The following is an 18,427-nucleotide window of genomic DNA, read 5'->3' on the forward strand; positions in this document are numbered from 1 at the left end:
TGCTTTTAAAAGTGTCTGAGAAACTTTTGAAAATATGTTTATTCTACACGCCTTTGATTTTGATTCCTGCCGACGAATGCCAGCTTCGCACGACACGCCACAAATTAGGATATCATCTTCACCATCTGGATGTGTGGCGGTCCTCCACAGTGCGGTTTTCAAGGAGCTTTCTTCCACGTACTACAAAGCTGTGGAATGAACTTCCTTATGCGGTGTTTCCGGGACGATACGGCATGGGTATCTTAAAAAGCGCGTACACCTGCCTTAAAGGCCGGCAACGCTCCTGTTATTCCTCTGGTATTGCAAGAGGATGTCTGAATGAAGTTTAACTGTACAATATTACTTTGTAAACATATTTTTCGATGAAAAAAAAAGCCCGCTGAGTATGTTGCGCCCCTTCTTCTCAGGTCTAAGGCATTCGTTTTGGAATGGGTGGTAGTTTTTGACTTTCAAAAAGTGACATCACATCCTTTTTTGAATAAAAATATTTGAATTTGAATTTCTTCAAGCGACAAGACCGCCCATAGGGAGCCAACCCTATAACGTATCTTTCATAAATAAACACTCATTGATATTTTGCGCATTGTTATAAATCTGAGCAGAAAATACAAATTTCAAGAAACATTTTCAGTACACCCCTTAAAATATCTGCGTTTTTGCACTAATTTTACTTGATCTTTGGCCGTTCATAATGTATTCATAAAATGTAAAATAAAGTAATATAAAAGTAAAAAAAAACATTACGATGAAAACGGATGTCATGGAGATTCTAGAAAAACATTTATTTCACAATTTTTAAAGATTACTCATAAACACGTATTTCGTAGAAGAAGTTTATTGCAATTTCTACACACACTTTTTTTTTGTACAATATTAAAACTTACATAAGTTCGCTATGTATCAATATTGTAAATAATATTAATATAATCTTAACATCTATCCTCTCAAGGTAACGAGCGCAACTGTAGTGCCGCTCAGAATTTTTGGGTTTTTAAAAAAATCCTGAGTGGTACTGCATTGTAATGGGCATGGCGTATCAATTACCATCAGCTGAACGTCATGCTTGTCTCGTCCCTCATTTTCTTAAAAAAAAATGGAAATTATCATCACTCTCCTATTTTTAGGCTCAGCGAAGCAACTAACAACCAGATAAACTGGATTGATTTATATAATACTAGTTTACTATCTGTGGCCAGACACACTAAAACCATGTTTGTTTATATAATTATAATAGTTTATAATATTATAATTAGAAAGTAAGATGTGTTGATTAGTTAGTTAAATATTATTATTAGTTAGTTAAGTAAATATTGTATCACTTTCATAGTTTTAATATTGTAAAAAGGGTTCGCCCGTATATAATAAATAAATAAATCCTTAAAACAGTGGAAAGAAATTAAGTTTTTAACGCTCAAGTCCGTTTGGTCGACTGTTTTCATTCGTTACGGCTGACGTAAATTTAAATTAAATATTTGAGAGCGTTAATTTTGTCTCCTCATTGAGCGAGAGCGACGCATTCTTTGCAAAGTAATTAAACACAGCAGAAGGGTTTGGAGGTAGGAAGCAGTAGTTTGTTTGTTCGCTTTAAATTGTATTATCTATAAAGTGACTTCTCTCATTGTCGAGTGTCACGCTTGTGTTTTATGAAACAGAAACGCGGATAGATAATTGAAACGTAGAGTAGATAAATAAACCGGTTTAAACTAGTTTGGAGAGAGTTGGCGCAGGGTAAACACAAACAATTTTAGGTTATGACCTAGATATTAACAAAATGTTTACATTGCAGATCTAGACAAATAGGACAGTGCGGCGAGGTGAGTTTCACTTTAAAGTTATTGTTGTGTATAGCTTTACATAATTCTATAGTTACTTGTGTGGATTATTTGAGATTGTTGCGAAACTGAACTGGCAGTGGGCAGATGGCCAATGGGGCAATAAAGTCTTCGAATGGCGCTGCCATCTGGAGTGCAAAGCCAAATTGGCTTCGAAGAAACTGTGCGTCATAAATAAAGCACGGCAATACTTCAAGCCGGTCCACATTCCGGCCATACATGTAGTATTGCTGTCATCTCTAGTCTGGCGCACCCCAGTATCAGCTCGATCCATTTGACCACGTGCAATGCAGAGCAGCTCGAATTGTTGGGGACCCAGTGCTCTGTGAACGGCTGGATCACTTGGCGTTGCGTAGATACGTCGCTTCATTGAGTGTCTTCTACCGCATTGATCACGGGTAGTGTTCCGAAGAGCTGTTTAATTCCACCTTCGCAAGACACGCCACAAGTTAGGATATCATCCGCCGCACTGTGGAGGTCCTCCACAGTGCTGTTTTCAAGGAGCTTTCTTCCTCGTACTACAAAGCTGTGGAATGAGCTTCCTTGTGCGGTGTTCCCGGGACGATACGACATGGGTACCTGCAAAAAAAGCGCGTACACCTACCTTAAAGGCCGGCAACGCTCTTGTGATTCCTCTGGTGTTGCAAGAGAATGTGAGCGGCGGTGATCACTTAACACCAGGTGCCCGTACGCTCGTTTGTCCTCCTATTCCATTAAAAAAAAATGGCGACCACGTACTGGAAGACGTAGTGTTGGTAGGTCCCCCCACAAGATGGACCGACGATCTGATCAAGATCGTTGGAGTAGGTTGGATGAGGGCAGCGCAGGACCGACCGTCATGGCGACCTTTGGGGGAGGCCTTGGTCCAGCAGTGGACGTTTTCTGGCTTTAATGAATTATCTGCTTACACAGCCCAAGCCGCTGTGGTGCAAATTTTAAATTTTATTCATTAAGAGATTCCTTGAATCAAGGAAGTGACCATAAGGATGTTGTTTTAGAAATTGTATCGGTAACGGTACAAATTAAGGTGTGTACGGATAAATGGAAGTCCGTCTTTTTAAAGTCTGAAGCACGAGCTTTCATATTTCTGCTTCTAGTTACAAATATATGGACATGTTTATGTGTGATTTTGACATTTTTCCCCTTAAGAGTGAATTAGAGGTTGAATGTTACTATGAGGATATGGTGCTGGGTATGATGGGTAATGGTTTTTCGTGCATATTTGTAGCTGTGTATCGGATGGTATACTTTTTCACAATTTCTCGACTCATAATACCTGTATAGCCGAGTGGTTAGCGATCCTACCTACTAAGCTAGAGGTCCCTGGTTCGAATCCCGGTAGGTGCAAGCATTTTTATGATGAATATGGATGTTTTTTTCCGAGTCATGGATATTTAAATCTTTTTATGTAGGTTTTTATGTATGTTTATATTAATTTATATATGTTTAAGTAATTATATTGTATTAAATATATCATTGTATTGTAACCCATAACACAGGCTATATATGCTTAACTTGGGGCAAGATAATTTGTGTAAAAAGTGTGTCAATATAATATTTTAAGTGTTTTGTGAACTCATCTTTAAGAGCAAAATCAAAGTCAGTTCCTACAGATTTTCACCGTAGGAAACCAAACATCTAGTTTATAAGAATGACAAAAAAATTATTCTCTGTTCACTGTGAAAAGTCATATATATGAGAACAGAACGTTGATAATACAGGCGTTAAAACAATTAAAATATGGCTTGTGATTTCTTATTTAAATATTACCTGTAACGACTTTAAAAAACCACATATATTCATAAAAAAAAACATGTACTTTATGAATAAGTCACACCTAAGTTGAAATATGCTGGCCACATAATCCTCGGGACATAATTTAACTCTGAAATCTTTGTGCATTTGAACCCTGGGCTTAGCGTTTACACGTGCATATATTTGGGATACGCTTTATCATCCTGCAACTTTATTCATTTTCCACAGTGAATATAGCATTAAAGAATACGTGAACATAAATTCTTAAAAATATAAAGTTATATTTCCCAGCTTTTCAAAGTACCCTACTTTGTATTGGAATAAATGTAGTATCGTTAGATTTACGACTCTTTGAATGACAAATTTTGGATTAATTTCTTATGGGTTTTCATTATTTTAATAAAATTTATATGCTAGAAATATTAACAACCATTAGCAATATCTGATACCTGCATGTCAATTCTAATTCATATATATATTACTAGCTGACCCAGCAAACGTTGTATTGCCATATAAAGTAATAAAACTTCAATAATTAAAATTTTAGGGGTAAAAAAAATAGATGACTACCGATTCTTAGACCTACCAAATATATCGTACATAAAATTTATCGTACTTCAATAATCAATTTATTCGATTGCCATCTTGCAACTCTATTACGTATCTGTGGATGGAATAGAATACTTATAAAATCGCGATACAAAAATCGGTGTTGATCGTAGACGGGTGAAAATTTGAAGTAGAATAAAATAAAATATTTAGGGGTGGGTGACCTTCTCATGCTTACTTGCAGCTTTATGCTTGTTTCCCATGAATTACTTCTACTGCGAATATATAGGTATTAATAAGTAAAAAAATAGGAGTTCCGCAAGTGATAATTTACATAATATTGTATACTCAAACCTTCTGCGAAACACGCTGCATCTTACCATACAAGTATTATTCCGATCAGTTTAGTAGTTTTCACAGTATAACTGAGCAAAAAAACTGGCTCTCCATTTATTTATATATAGCTTTTCTATATCACCTACAAATGTGTACAAATTCCTAGCGAATTTATAGAGTTCTATCTCTTAAAAAGTGGGCTAGAGAAACAAATAATTTAAGCTGGTGTTAATGTTTGCTGCTGCCTTATGTATGGGATTACTTTGGCAAGTTTAAGGGAGTTAGGGAATACAACTAAACATGTGTTTCTGCAGCGAATTAGATTTTCAGTAATCAGGACTTTAATAGCTTTAACGTACTTACTAATTATCCCATCAATACCAGCGCTAATGTTGTAGTTGTGTGTAGAAACAAAAATTATGACAATAAGATAATTATACATTCTCACTAAATGCTAACTTATTTATAATATTAACTAGCTGGCCCAGCAAACGTTGTATTGTCATATAAAGTAATAAAAAAATTCAATAGTTAATATTTTTAGTGTATAAAAATAAATGACGACCGATTCTCAGACCTACCAAATATATCATACATAAAATTTATGGTACTACAATAATCATTATATTCAATTGCCATATTGCATCTCTATTGCGTGTCTGTGGATAGATTAGAATAATATTAAAATCGCGATACAAAAGTAAGTGTTTATCGTAGATGGGTGAAAATTTGAAATTGTATGTATTTTTTAATGTTGACTCAAAATCAAACAAATTTAAAAAAAAAATTAAAAAAATTAAAATTTTTAAAAAAATGTCAAAAAAAATTGGTGTGGATTAGTTCGGTCCCGCACACCGTGACACGAGAATTTTATATATTAGATAATAATAGTCTTCACTAAACGGTATAAACCCAATACAACGTATTTAAATTAAAAATTTAATAAAAATAAAAATTATTAATTTAAAATTACCAATGGCAATAAGCTTATCATAATGAACATTTTGTCGTCACTCTTCATGCAAATCAGTCGTGATTATTTTTTGTTCGCTTCCCGGTGCACTGAGTACCAGTGCCTAAAAATGGAACAGTTCAAATCCTCCGCCAATGTACTGAGCAGTTCGTTACTAGAAGTACGGAGACGATCCCGAAAAGATGCTGTTCGTGATCTTATAATCGCGAAGACGTCTGCTACTCCGGCCTTAGCGAACATATGCGACGCGTTGCAGTACCGTGGCAACTTCATCAGGATACAATACGCGTCATTGTATTGCACCCCGATATACATACCTCTATAAGGTATTAAATAAAAAAAAATACACTAACACACCATTCTTAAAAAAAAGAATTTAACCTTTTTGTGATTCAAACAGCCTGTTATATTGAGCTGCCAATAATTGGTAGTATTTATGGAGAACATACAAAAACCTTTGAGGGAGCTCAGATATACAGCAACCTACGTGTCTCGGAAATAAGAAATGCCAAAACATTGACTCTTAAGGCGAGATTTTAAAGCAATGATGTTTTATACATATATACATATCACGTCGTATAAAAACAAAACCAAAATATGGATGACAAAAATTTCACATTGCCACATTTACTCAAGTTGTTTATAATATTCTTGGTCAATAAGTAGCAATGTAAAAACATTTATTCAGTTCAGATTTGATTCGAAGAGTGACAGTTGACACATGACTAAGCAGAAAAGTGTTCTTACATTGTGTCTAGGCACACTTTTGCCGTTCTATTATTAAACTACGAATGACATGTCCGTATATATGTATAGAACCTCATTGCTTCAAAGCCATTTCATCAATAATCATGAAACATTTAAATGACATAATTGAGTTATTTTATCTATTTTACTAACATTGTAGTACTTTTATTGTAAAAATGTTCATTTCTAAAAAGTCTATTTAAACCAAAGTGACTAATAATTTTAAGCTACTTCGTCGACAGAGGTTAATGTAACTTAAACTTAAACTATATTAAAGTTTCTCTCTTTGAATCTGTAATACGAGTGTACTGGTACAGAGTATACAATCCAATCAGTCGAGTGTTTACATCGGAAATGCCAATAACAGAATGCAAATAGATGGCGGACAACACACTAGGGCGCACGGCCCGTTGCGAGAGCTACGAAAAACTTTTAATACATATTGAACTAAAGCCACACGTAGACTGAGCCAATTCATGAATTTAGATAGATTAATTAGAATGTAATTAATAGCTACACTGTGTATAAATGTATACAGATTTTTAGTGATCATTCTAGTGGTTTTCCTCTCGATTCTAATTCATTTGTAACTTGTTGGAAGATTTTACCAGTGGGAGTTGTCTTTGGAAGAATAACGACTAGTAGAATTCTGTTTCGGTTTAAAGGGCTCACGAAACATAACATCATATGTCTCAAAGTGACGGGTGCACCTGCAATGTATTGGGCAAGTCGTATCACTTACTACACATTTACCATTTACCTCATTGCTTTTTTTATGATAATAAGGGATGAGATGAGCAGGACGTTCATCTGATGGTAATTGATACGCTCTGCCCATTACAATGTAGTACCACGATTCTTGAAAATCCCAAAAGTTCTGATCGGCACCACAATTGCACTCGTCTCCGTGAGATATAAGATTTTAAGTCTCGTTGCCTACTAATTTCACTAGCTCGGTGCCCTTCAGACCGAAACATAATAATGCTTTCATATTACTGCTTCACGGCAGAAATAGGCGCCATTGTGGTACCCATAATCGAACCGGCATCCTGTGCAAAGGAGACTCCCACTGGTGATCTCAATAATAATGAAATACAATGTTTGCCTCATAAGATTCTTGAAAATCCCAAAAATTCTGATCGGCACCACAATTGCACTCGTCTCCATGAGACATAAGATTTTAAGTCTCGTTGCCCAGTAATTTCACTAGCTACGGCGCCCTTCAGACCGAAACATAATAATGCGTACACATTACTGCTTCACGGCAGAAATAGGCGCCGTTGTGGTACCCATAATCTAGCCGGTATCCTGTGCAAAGGAGCCTCCCACTGGTCCATTGAAAAATAATGAAATATAATGTTTTTCTTATGAGAATATTTCAATATCGGATATGAGCAATTCCCTGTTCAGATATTCAGAAATAACTTAAAGTTTCGTTTTCAGCTTCGAACAGGATACGGGAATAATATAACTTATCCATTCGCTTCTGCATTTAATGCAGGCAAAGCCCTGTGAAAGCTCGTACGTAACGTAAAATAATATCTATACTTTAAATTTAAATAAAAATCCTTTTAATTGTTAAAAAAGTGTATTTATACATTAGGTGCCGTAAAATTAACATTTTTATTATTATCCTGTCAACCGAATTTCCGCCGAAAACGTGCTGTGTAAAGGTCACGAAACGTCGGGTTAAATGAAATAATAATAAAAATATAACGTTTCCACAAAAACCTTAATCTAAACTACAGTTACAATTTTACACGTTTTAGGGCCGATTTTTCAATCCTCAGTTAAACAACTAGATAAGAGAAATTCGACGGATAGCGAAATTCCGAATTTTTCAACAGGCAGGTAGAAGTTATCGAACGAATTAATACTATATCGGGTGATTATATTTACCGACCCCTTTGGGAGCCGGTTAAGAGCTATCGGTGGGATAATTAGGACGTGTTTTTAAGTTTTTTAGGCTATATGTGTAGATAACTAATAAGTGTATTATCTAATCTTAATACTATGTTCTAATAACTATCATATTTTGACGACTACACACGTAATTTATGTTATAACTATCTAATATAGTAGAAATTAAAGTATAATGGATATTTTTAAGACAATTGACGACTTCGCGATTGAAGAAGAAATCCATTTCCTCAAGAAGTAAAGACCACGAAAACAATTTTAAATTGAAAGAAACTGAACAAATAAACGAGTGAATTAGAGGTTTGTTGTTATTAATTATTGTGATAAATGTCTTATGTCAAACAAGCATCCTTTGACCTTTCTCTGTCTTATGCGTTAAATAATATATATGTTCATCTCACTTGCACGTATGAAGTGTGAAGTTTCTTCGACAATACCACAGACAACTATTCTTTGGATAAAAAGCGATTGAAAAATTCAAAACTTTTAATCGTTAGATAAACAGTAAGTTAATTTTATTCTCTCGATAGTTATCTGGTGATTTATCTTAGGATTGAAAAATCGGCCCTTAACAAATAAGTATGTCATGTCAAATATAAATTATCTTATACAATTAACATTTGAATTTACTCTGCTCAAAATTTATTTTATTCCAACATTATCTTCATTGGTTAATATAGAATCGAATATGATATATTGGCTAATGTGATATCTATTAGGGAAATATAAAAGTAACGTTTTGCACTCACATGCCGAAATGATTGAAAGCGTTGTCGAAATATAATATGAAAATTGTATGAATTTTATTCATGTTGATGGATTACTTTAACGCGGAATACTGATAATGTCTGAGTTCATATTTTCAATTTAATTTACGTACCTACCTAGCTACCCGATGCTGGAATACCGTGGCTTTGTATAAATGTATCATAATATAATACTGTAGCAATTTGTGGCAATTTGTCTCTTTAGCGCTGTGAATTTTTATTACATTCGTAATTCTAACGTATAATTATTATTCTTAGTAGCCTATGGATAATATAAGCTGACTTAACTTTACACAAATCAATTTATAAAGCTATCAAATGCGATATAAATAATTATAGGCCCTGTCTTGTCCACCCCTGCAAAAATATTTGAATAGCTTATTAATTATCTACTTTGGCAAACACAAGATCTAGTTACAAAAAAACAACACGGTTTTGTACTAATCTATCGATTCTTTCAATTTTGTTAAATTTCACTGGATCAGTTAAAGATGAAATAAGCAATGTAAATGAGGTTGACGTAATTTATACGGATTTATGTAAAGCATTTGATAAAGTTGATCATTGCATATTACTAAAAAAGCTTAGAAGTATATACACACCATTCAGTAACTAATTCTAGTGTGGTTAAAATCTTATATATCATATTGACCGCATTTTTCTAAGCGTAGTGGATATCATTCCAATGAATTTCAGCAAATTTCTAGCGTACCCCAAGGCTCGCATTTAAGCTCGTTACTATTTATACTTTTGATCAACGATATTTCCAAAAATATTATTGGATCTAGTTATAAATTATATGCTGATGATTTAAAAATTTATCGAACAGTGAATCGCACTCTTAATCAAACCAAGCTACAAAATGGTATCAATGGTGTGTCACTTTAGTGCACGTCAAACTTTAAGCAGATTAACAAAAATAAATGCAATCACTTAAGATTTTCCAGACAACATATAAAGTTTAAAACCACATATAACACAGATGGCGTACTGAAAAAAAATTGATAAAATAAAACTATGTGTAATAGATATATTATAGATAATATTGGACTTGGTTAGAGTAGCCACATTGATAATATTGTACAAAAAAGTCAAAAAGAGCTTGGAACAAGACTTGATGTGTACTGAGTCGCTAAAAATACTGGCCAATTCTTTGGTGAGACCTAAGCTTGAATATAATTCTATAATTTCAATTAATAGAAGCAGTTCAGACAGACGGTATCCAAGTAATACATAAATAAGGCTAAACAAATTAGAAATTTGTTCCCTGAAATCGAATATCTAAATTTTTTAATATTATTCGTTAGATTTTTTTTCGTTAGATTAATTTTAGCTTCTGTATGTTATTAAAGAAAAAGTTAGGTAGAATCAGAATTTTGCATCAGCTTTTTTACGGTTTAGTGTATAATAAATCTGGCTCGAAATGCACCGTATTATTTGGTCTGTTTAATTTGATCAGATACCTATGTTACCTATAGTTCCAGCACATCTAATCACATGTTCAAATACGTAGTAATATTCTCACAATCGCAATGTTACGCCATCAATGCAAATGTAAATGCGTACCGGCAGCGTCCCCGTTGGTACCAACGTACACTATTCTGATTTCAACTGAACACGACCGTGTGAATGAGAATAGATCGCACAGATAAAACATTAATTTATTCGAGTGCGGAGTGTCGGTAAAGAATCGGCTCGTATATTGTTAGCTTTAGAACAATACTTCATTTAAAATTGTGGGGAATGAGACGCGATTATGAAAATGAATGTTTCATTTGAAGTGATGCAAAATTTTCTCTAGATTCTAAACATAAATGTTTTTTTAACGGAACGTTCCGTATCCGCTCACACACAACGCAACAATAGAGCTGGGTCGCTTAACTTCGCTTGCGCCCGCGAGTTAAGGGGTCTATTTGATCAACAATAACTCTTAAATTATTTATCCGAGAGCAGTGAATCGTATATCAATGTGTTTAACAACTCAAATATTATGAAACGAGACGAGCAGGACGTTCAGCTGATGGTAATTTATACGCCCTACCAATTACAATGTAGTGCCGCTCAGGATTCTTGAAAAACCCAAATATTCTGAACAGCACCACAATTCTAGTTCCGCTTAGAATTTTTGGCGCAATTGTGCTCGTCACCTTGAGACATAAGATGTTAAGTCTCATTTGCCCAGTAATCTCACTAGCTACGGCGCCCTTCAGACTGAAACACAATAATGTTTACACATTACTGCTTCACGGCAGAAAGAGGCAAATAAAATTATTAATAACTTAAAATAATTCCTAAGTTATTAATCCGAAAGCAGTGATTCGGGTATCAATATGTTAAGAATCTCACATATTATTACGAAATTAGAAAAAAATCATTTGTAGGAAAAATGTAGTTTTCGCACAGTTTTAAAATGAACTGTATGTATGTTAAAATGCTGTAAAAAATAAATTTTCTAACTTCAGCAATCAGAAAAACACAGTTTTTTTACAGTATTAGTAACTCTTCATCTTTGCGTTTTGTAATAAAACCAAAATTGAGAATAAAAACAACTACAGTACGTGGGACTCAAACCAACATTGTTTTACAAACCAAGGTTAATAATGATATAAATAAAAGTCGCTGAAAACTTTTATGTTACCTACATACCGGGACACATTGTATAACTGCGGACAGTCATCTGTTAAAATATAACATTTCATCGGCAAAACTTTCTCTAAAATGCTGTTTTTTTTATAATAAAATATATGGGGGTAATTTTTTTACTTTGAAATTCTTAATTTATGCATATGTTTCTCAATATCCGGAGCGTTGCAAGCGTACGTGCCAATACGTATTGACCAGTATATAGCCGAAAGTTAAAGGCCAGCAACGCACCTGTGATTCTTCTGGTGTTGCAAGAGAATGTAAGTGGCGGTGATCACTACCATCCTTTATAATGCAGGGGGGCTTATGCAAAAAAAGCGCAAGAAGGGAAAAAGGGAAAAATTTTCAGGGTGAATTTTTACGATGTGCGCGCACACCGTCACGCAAATTCGACGATGGCTGGTCAACTAAACCTGGTAACTAACCAAGCCTCTTGTAACTCATATGTCTACTGAACCACAACCAATGGACAAGAATTTCTTAAACCATTAAAAAATATATTTTCTCCCAATATATTAAAATACGTTTAATGATATTTACTTACATTATTTAACTATATTATGCGGTATAATAATATTTTCATTAGTTGTATTCAATACTTCCTTTATTGCAATATTGTTTTTTCTGCAAACGTGGAATAGATTGAGGAATATTTTTTAAGGATTTTTTCATGCCAAAGAAATTCTACACAGTATATTTTATTTTTGTTTCTAAATTGGACGTAATTCCAGGAAAACGTTCCAAATACCACAAACACGTCAAAGTTGAGTTAAGAACACAAAACTGGTCACGTGATTCATATTAACGGACTGACAAAAAATGGCAGCCCTGCTGTCACTCTATAAATGACACCATGACTTAGTAGCCCAACCCACATGTATGGAATACACTAATATTTACTAAATTTTAAACACGAATTCCTTAAAATGTGATGTTTGTGGCTTGGAATATTTTTCAGGAACTACGTCCTATTACCCTAGCGAAACAATCTAAAAATAAACAAATATGTTAACATAAGGTCCTAATTTTATACACAAAATCAAAATAAAATGAAAAATATATGTTTTTCATACATTGAGATTTAAATTCATAGCGTCGTGCTTGTAAAGTTGAATGTCTTTAGCAAACTGATAGCCAACGTAGTAAACATGGGGACTTCAAACGTCCCAGAACCAATTTAAGATGCAAGACACGCGTCGAAGATGATACGTGATAACACGAAAATCTCCCGATTGCTTACGTGTTTGTGATCTGGGGCCCAACACTGTTTTCCGTCTAACCGAGCAATGAATACTCTGTAGTATAAATTACTCCCCAAGATCAAACGATAAGAGGGTAACGTAGATTATGCTACGCAGGTGAGTAGATTTGATGATGTTTTGAATTCGTAATTTATCTATCTATTAGTTCAAGCGTCCAAGTTTTCACTTACACAAAAGTGCTGTTAGTACATATGTATTGGTATTCAATGCAACATAGAAATTTCTATAAATTTTGTGCTGACTGTAAAGTTACAAAGGAAACTTTGTTATAAGAACATGTCCTCAATATTTTAGTATTTAAATATAATATTTACGTTACAAAGCATTTTAATATTCTGTTACCCTTAAACACTTTTGTTACTTAAATAACATTAATTAAACATATTATACAATTAGCAAATTTTCATCTAAGACAATTTGTACGTCTAAAAGCTAGAGATATTAAGGTCAGGATTATTACTTTAGTGTGCTTGACAAGCTACGTCTTACACTCGCTATATGTAAGTTGCTTTGTTTTAGTGTGCGTGCGTAGCTGAAAATAGAGGTTAACAGAGTCTATCTAGACGAATAAATGTCATCTTAGATTCTTAAATATTCGCCGGCAACGTGAAGAGTGTCTATTCTAGCCTTAATTCAATAACCCTATGCAGAGTATAAGTAAATTAGTATTCCGATTGTATACATTCTTAAACTGAATTATTAGACTTATAGCAATCCTACCAAAGTGCAATTTTCCATAGAAGACATAAACCTAAAGGGAAAAGTGCAATTTAAAAAGTTAGTATAATGAATTGAGATGCTCGACTATTCACAGCTTACTTAATAAAAAATGCAATATTCGTTAATTATCTAAAACATTCCATATAATATGTAAGGATTTTCAACATTGGCCTAGACAATAATTCGTCTCCAGAGTGAGTTAAGTATCAGGAGACGGGAAATAAGTTTTTAAAAAGTACTTTATTTCACAATATTTGATGTTACTCACATTATAATTGGTACAAGACTAATTAAACATTATTATAATTAAAGTAAAGAAAGTTAAAGGACAATGGCTGCACAGTCAGCACTACGCCGGGATACAGGGTGCCGACGTATGCAATTTAGCTGGGTAGGGCCGGCGTAACTAGTACCATAAGAAAAAAATATACATTCATGGATTGTTAAGCACGTAACTCTCCCTTTTTTAAGTAAGAGGGGGATGGAACCCACGATACATAACACATGTCCAAGAAATTGAAAACATACAAGCAAAATTTTTAAAACACATCAACTATCGCGCACAACACAATCATGTGGACTACCCCGAATCTTGCAGGTTTCATAATATGATTACACTTGAGGACAGGCGCAAGGTTCTGGATCTGTCTTTCCTTCATAACATAGTTCATGGTAGGATCGACAGTACAGAGCTAACTGAACTATTCATACAATTACGAGTGCCGTCAGTTCGCACTAGACACACGTCTCTATTCCAAGTCCCACTGAGTCGACACACACACATATAATATTGTAAATCCGTTATTAGATGTAAGTCCTACAAATAGTATTATAACCTAATTTAAGTTCTGTGGATTTTATGATGTTTTAAATAAATAAATAAATGAAACGGACAAGAGCCACACGGGATGGGGAGTGGTGAGGCAACCTCCCATGCACATCCGCAACAACAAGAGATGCGTTGCCGGTCTTAAGGTTGAGAGTATGCTCTTTTTCTGAAGGTCCCTAATTCGTATTTGTTCGGGAAAACAGCAGCCGGTTATTGGCAGGAAATTCCTTGCAAAACGCGCGGTTGTGGAGTGTCAGACGTCAACGTGGTGCAGGTGATACTTAGAGTTTTTACGTAATGTCTGTTGGTGGAATTTCGCCGCTGGAATCAACCAGAAGAGCTCCGTTGAATCACTTAGTCAGGCAATAGTTTGAGAGGTAAAATTAATTTCTTTTAAAATTTTTAGTCATATAGTCAAAGAGATTGATGACTCACAATGCACGTGGAGCATTATCCTCTTACTGACGGAGGGAGGCACGCCGTTAGCCGCGATGCATAAATAAGCGCCCATCTCCGATCGAGTCACCTTCGTCAGGTTCACCACTTCGCCCTCGAGTGACGTCACTGAAAGCACATTAACGTTAAGCACTTCACAATTAAAATTATTTACATCTTTCTTAGTTGTCTGACACAATCCCTTTAATAAATACGTTTTTACCAGTGGGAGGTTCCTTTACACAGGATGCCGGCTAGATTATGGGTACCACAACGGCGCCTATTTCTGCCGTGAAGCAGTAATGTGTAAAAATTACTGTGTTTTGGTCTGCAGGGCGCTGTAGCTAGTAAAATTACTGCGCAAATGCGACTTAACATCTTATGTCTCAAGGTGACGACCGCAATTGTAGTGCCACTCAGAATTTTTGGGCTTTTCAAAAATCCTGAGCGGTGTATCAATTACCATCAGCTGAACGTCCTGCTCGTCTCGTCCCGTATTTTCATAAAAAAAAACACTACGTAAAGTAATCGTTAACAACCAAACCCCTTCTATGTATAAATTTGATAGTGACATAAAGTAATTCTAGAGTCTCAATGACATAACAGATAAGAAACATCAAGTCTCGTGCCAGAATTTGGCGAGTCAACATCTTCTGAGGATGCCTCGTGTCGAGGCGAAACACGTTTCGAATTGATTGAAGACAAATCTTAGCGGAATTTACACTCAAAGAGGCTCATAACATATGAATAACATCAAGCATGTTAAAATTTGTTAAGTTGAGGTTTGTTAAGGTTAAAATACAGTAATGCTTAAAATAATTACTTATATTTTTTTATTTACTTCCACGAACAAGCACCAAAGGTAACGCAATCAAAATATTATGGTAACACCTTTCTTTATCGCTGAACAAAAGTTTATTAATAATTTGGTTATAAATAATTCAAAACACTGAAGTGTTTGTCAAATATTTTGGCACGTCTACTGAGCCTTTAAAACTTTATGGCTTCTGAAAATATTTGCCGACGTGGATCGTTACGATAAACGTTTACACACAATTGAGTCTAGTGCTTACTTTACATTTCACCGAGAAGCCTTCGAAAACACTTCGAAACACCACAAGCAGACATGCTTCTATAAACAAATGCGGTTAGTGGTTTGAACTCCAACTGTTTTCTTGACACCTTGTTCGAATTCCACCCAAGTACATTTACAGCCATTATTCAAACAAGAGGATAAAAAGCTGGGGAAATATTTTCAAAAGGGGATGATGGTTAGAAGGGAGTTGATGGTTTAAAGTGTAGAGCTTTTGGCCGTGCGGCTCGACGTCGTCGCTTCGTTAGCAAACAACTTGAACAACGAATGCAATGGAGTTGTCTTTTCATACAATATTTGTAAAAGTTGAATATCACTTGTAGGGTTTATTGATTTATTCCAATAAATCCTTTAAGGGACCTACAATAATATTAGTTTTTAAATGCATTATTAGGCAAAACATTATTATTTAAAGGTTTGCATATGTGGGTTTAAGTAATTGTAAGTATACAACGAATTTTCAAATATAATAAAATATCTGTCAAACTTCTTTTATTAAATTGAAATAAAGTCTACACATACGTGATATTGAAATAAGGTATTCAAATTCAATCCAAAGAAGGTTTGAAGAACAGTGTCATAATTAGTTTCTTTTAAAATAAAGTTTTGGGTAATAAATTTAAATATAAATAGGCGACTCTACAGAAATTATGTTTGGGGATAGGTCGTTGAATAAACTTGAGCTGTCGATGTGTCATAAGTCAAGAGATGCTCTAAACTTAAGTACCTTCTTTATGAGTGAATATTTAGATAGGCGCTTTGTTAATTATTGTAAAATATTTCATTTAAAATACTTGGACCCGAATTGTTTTCAAAAAATGTTTAATATTGCTTAGATGCTACTTTTACGTACATTTAACAATACTGCTTCGTAGAAAGTTTAGGAAAGTAATATTGTATTATTATCTTAAATAGTGTTTTATTAAATAAAATAAGAAAAATAATTCATTTAAATTATAAAATATATTTAAAAATATCTAGAAATCATCACTCATCATAACAAGGATAAAAAATACGAATATTACTTTTAACAGGTATTTTTGTTGTTTTACTTTAAATATTACATCGTTTTCTTCGGAAAAGACTTAAAATTATATTATTGTTACTGGTTGTTAGGCTCAGGTGTATTCAATCAAGTGGGAAAATTATTTGCATTTTCTTTTTATAACAGGTGAGGAAGTAGGAAAGGCGCTATTGTGGCACTCATAATCTAGCCGGCCTAGTTCATATAGATTTGCCAAACAAAAGTCACTTAATGTCAAAATGCGTCCCAATTAGGTGACTTTCATTCAAGGAACGCTCTGTTCGTATTAGTAAACTATTATCTGCATTTTTTAATAATAACAATAATTGTCACGTCCATACATACATGTTCCTAAAAGGTCCTGTGATTCCCCAGGAGAATATTGGCGGCAGTGATCACTTAACATCAGCGAAACTGTACGCTAATTTGTACTCCTCTACCATAAAAAATACACTACACTTTCACACGGACTATCTAAATATTATGTTAGATACATTCTATGATATAATATCCACGTATATTCATAAGCATTTATTTATGTTCACATAATTGATTCCAATCAAATCAAAATCACTATCCTTCATGTAGGCAACGGAAATGACACTTATGAATGTCAAAAAAATATTCTTCTCATTGAAGCAAGAAACTCATTGCCACTCTTTTAAATCAACATTTACATTTTCATCGTTTTACAAATCATTTCAATTACAATTATGTAAAGTTTAGTGATGAAACAAAAAAAAATACTCAAACGTCAAAAGACAAAAAAGTAAATGTACATTAATACAAAACAAAGGTTATTGAGTACAGTAATTGCATTATCTACACCCACCAAAAATAAAAATGATATTTATACGCGATTATAAAAAATATAATAACTTTAATTTTAAGAATCTGAAGCAGAGTTTCTGGTAACAGGATTATCCTGCCACCAAAAGTTGTGCCCATTCACGAGCACGACGCATTGATGTTTCCAAAGGCACAACTCTTAACTTCGAGCTTAGATTTACCACTACTAGGCTAGGCTGTCACAGACAGTAGTCAAAGTATAAAAATACCTACTTATTAAAAAATATAAAATCAAAAATGGAAGATCAATTGAATTTTATACAAATGGGAACTTAACTTTGCAAATTAATTAAATCAAAAGTGTGATAAATCATAGGAATTAATATAATATTCATACTAATATAATATCTGTGTCAAACTTTGTTCGCTACATGAAAGCGTCGAATAGAAGTATGACAGAGTTAATTTGCATCTCTGGGTAAGTTTACTCCATTCATTCGCTTATCTACATAATTTACTCTAAAATATGAAGCAAATAAGCACGCGACACGCTCTTTCACTTATAATATATTTGCACAATATAATTATTATATATCACTAGCTTTTGTCGAATAATTTGTTTGTTACATTATTTTATTTGCTGTTCAACAATCAACGCTGGTCGGGAAGCTATGTCACTATGGCATTAAAGGAACTGCACTCGATCTTCTGATTTCATATCTAAGCAATAGAATTCAGAAGCTCGACGTGAAT

The 18,427-nt window shown here is 34.0% G+C and overlaps 1 protein-coding gene across 1 annotated transcript in view; it reads right to left on the reverse strand.

Moving 5' to 3' along the window:
- Positions 1–18,427, reverse strand: part of LOC126966329 (lachesin-like) — a 173,265-nt gene that overhangs the window by 49,932 nt on the left and 104,906 nt on the right. The window contains exon 6 of the mRNA XM_050810319.1: positions 14,769–14,897. Within this exon, the coding sequence (XP_050666276.1) occupies positions 14,769–14,897 (129 nt within the window). The remainder of the gene's footprint in view (positions 1–14,768; positions 14,898–18,427) is intronic.

Source organism: Leptidea sinapis, chromosome 10 (assembly GCF_905404315.1).
Source record: "Leptidea sinapis chromosome 10, ilLepSina1.1, whole genome shotgun sequence".
NCBI lineage: Eukaryota > Metazoa > Arthropoda > Insecta > Lepidoptera > Pieridae > Leptidea > Leptidea sinapis.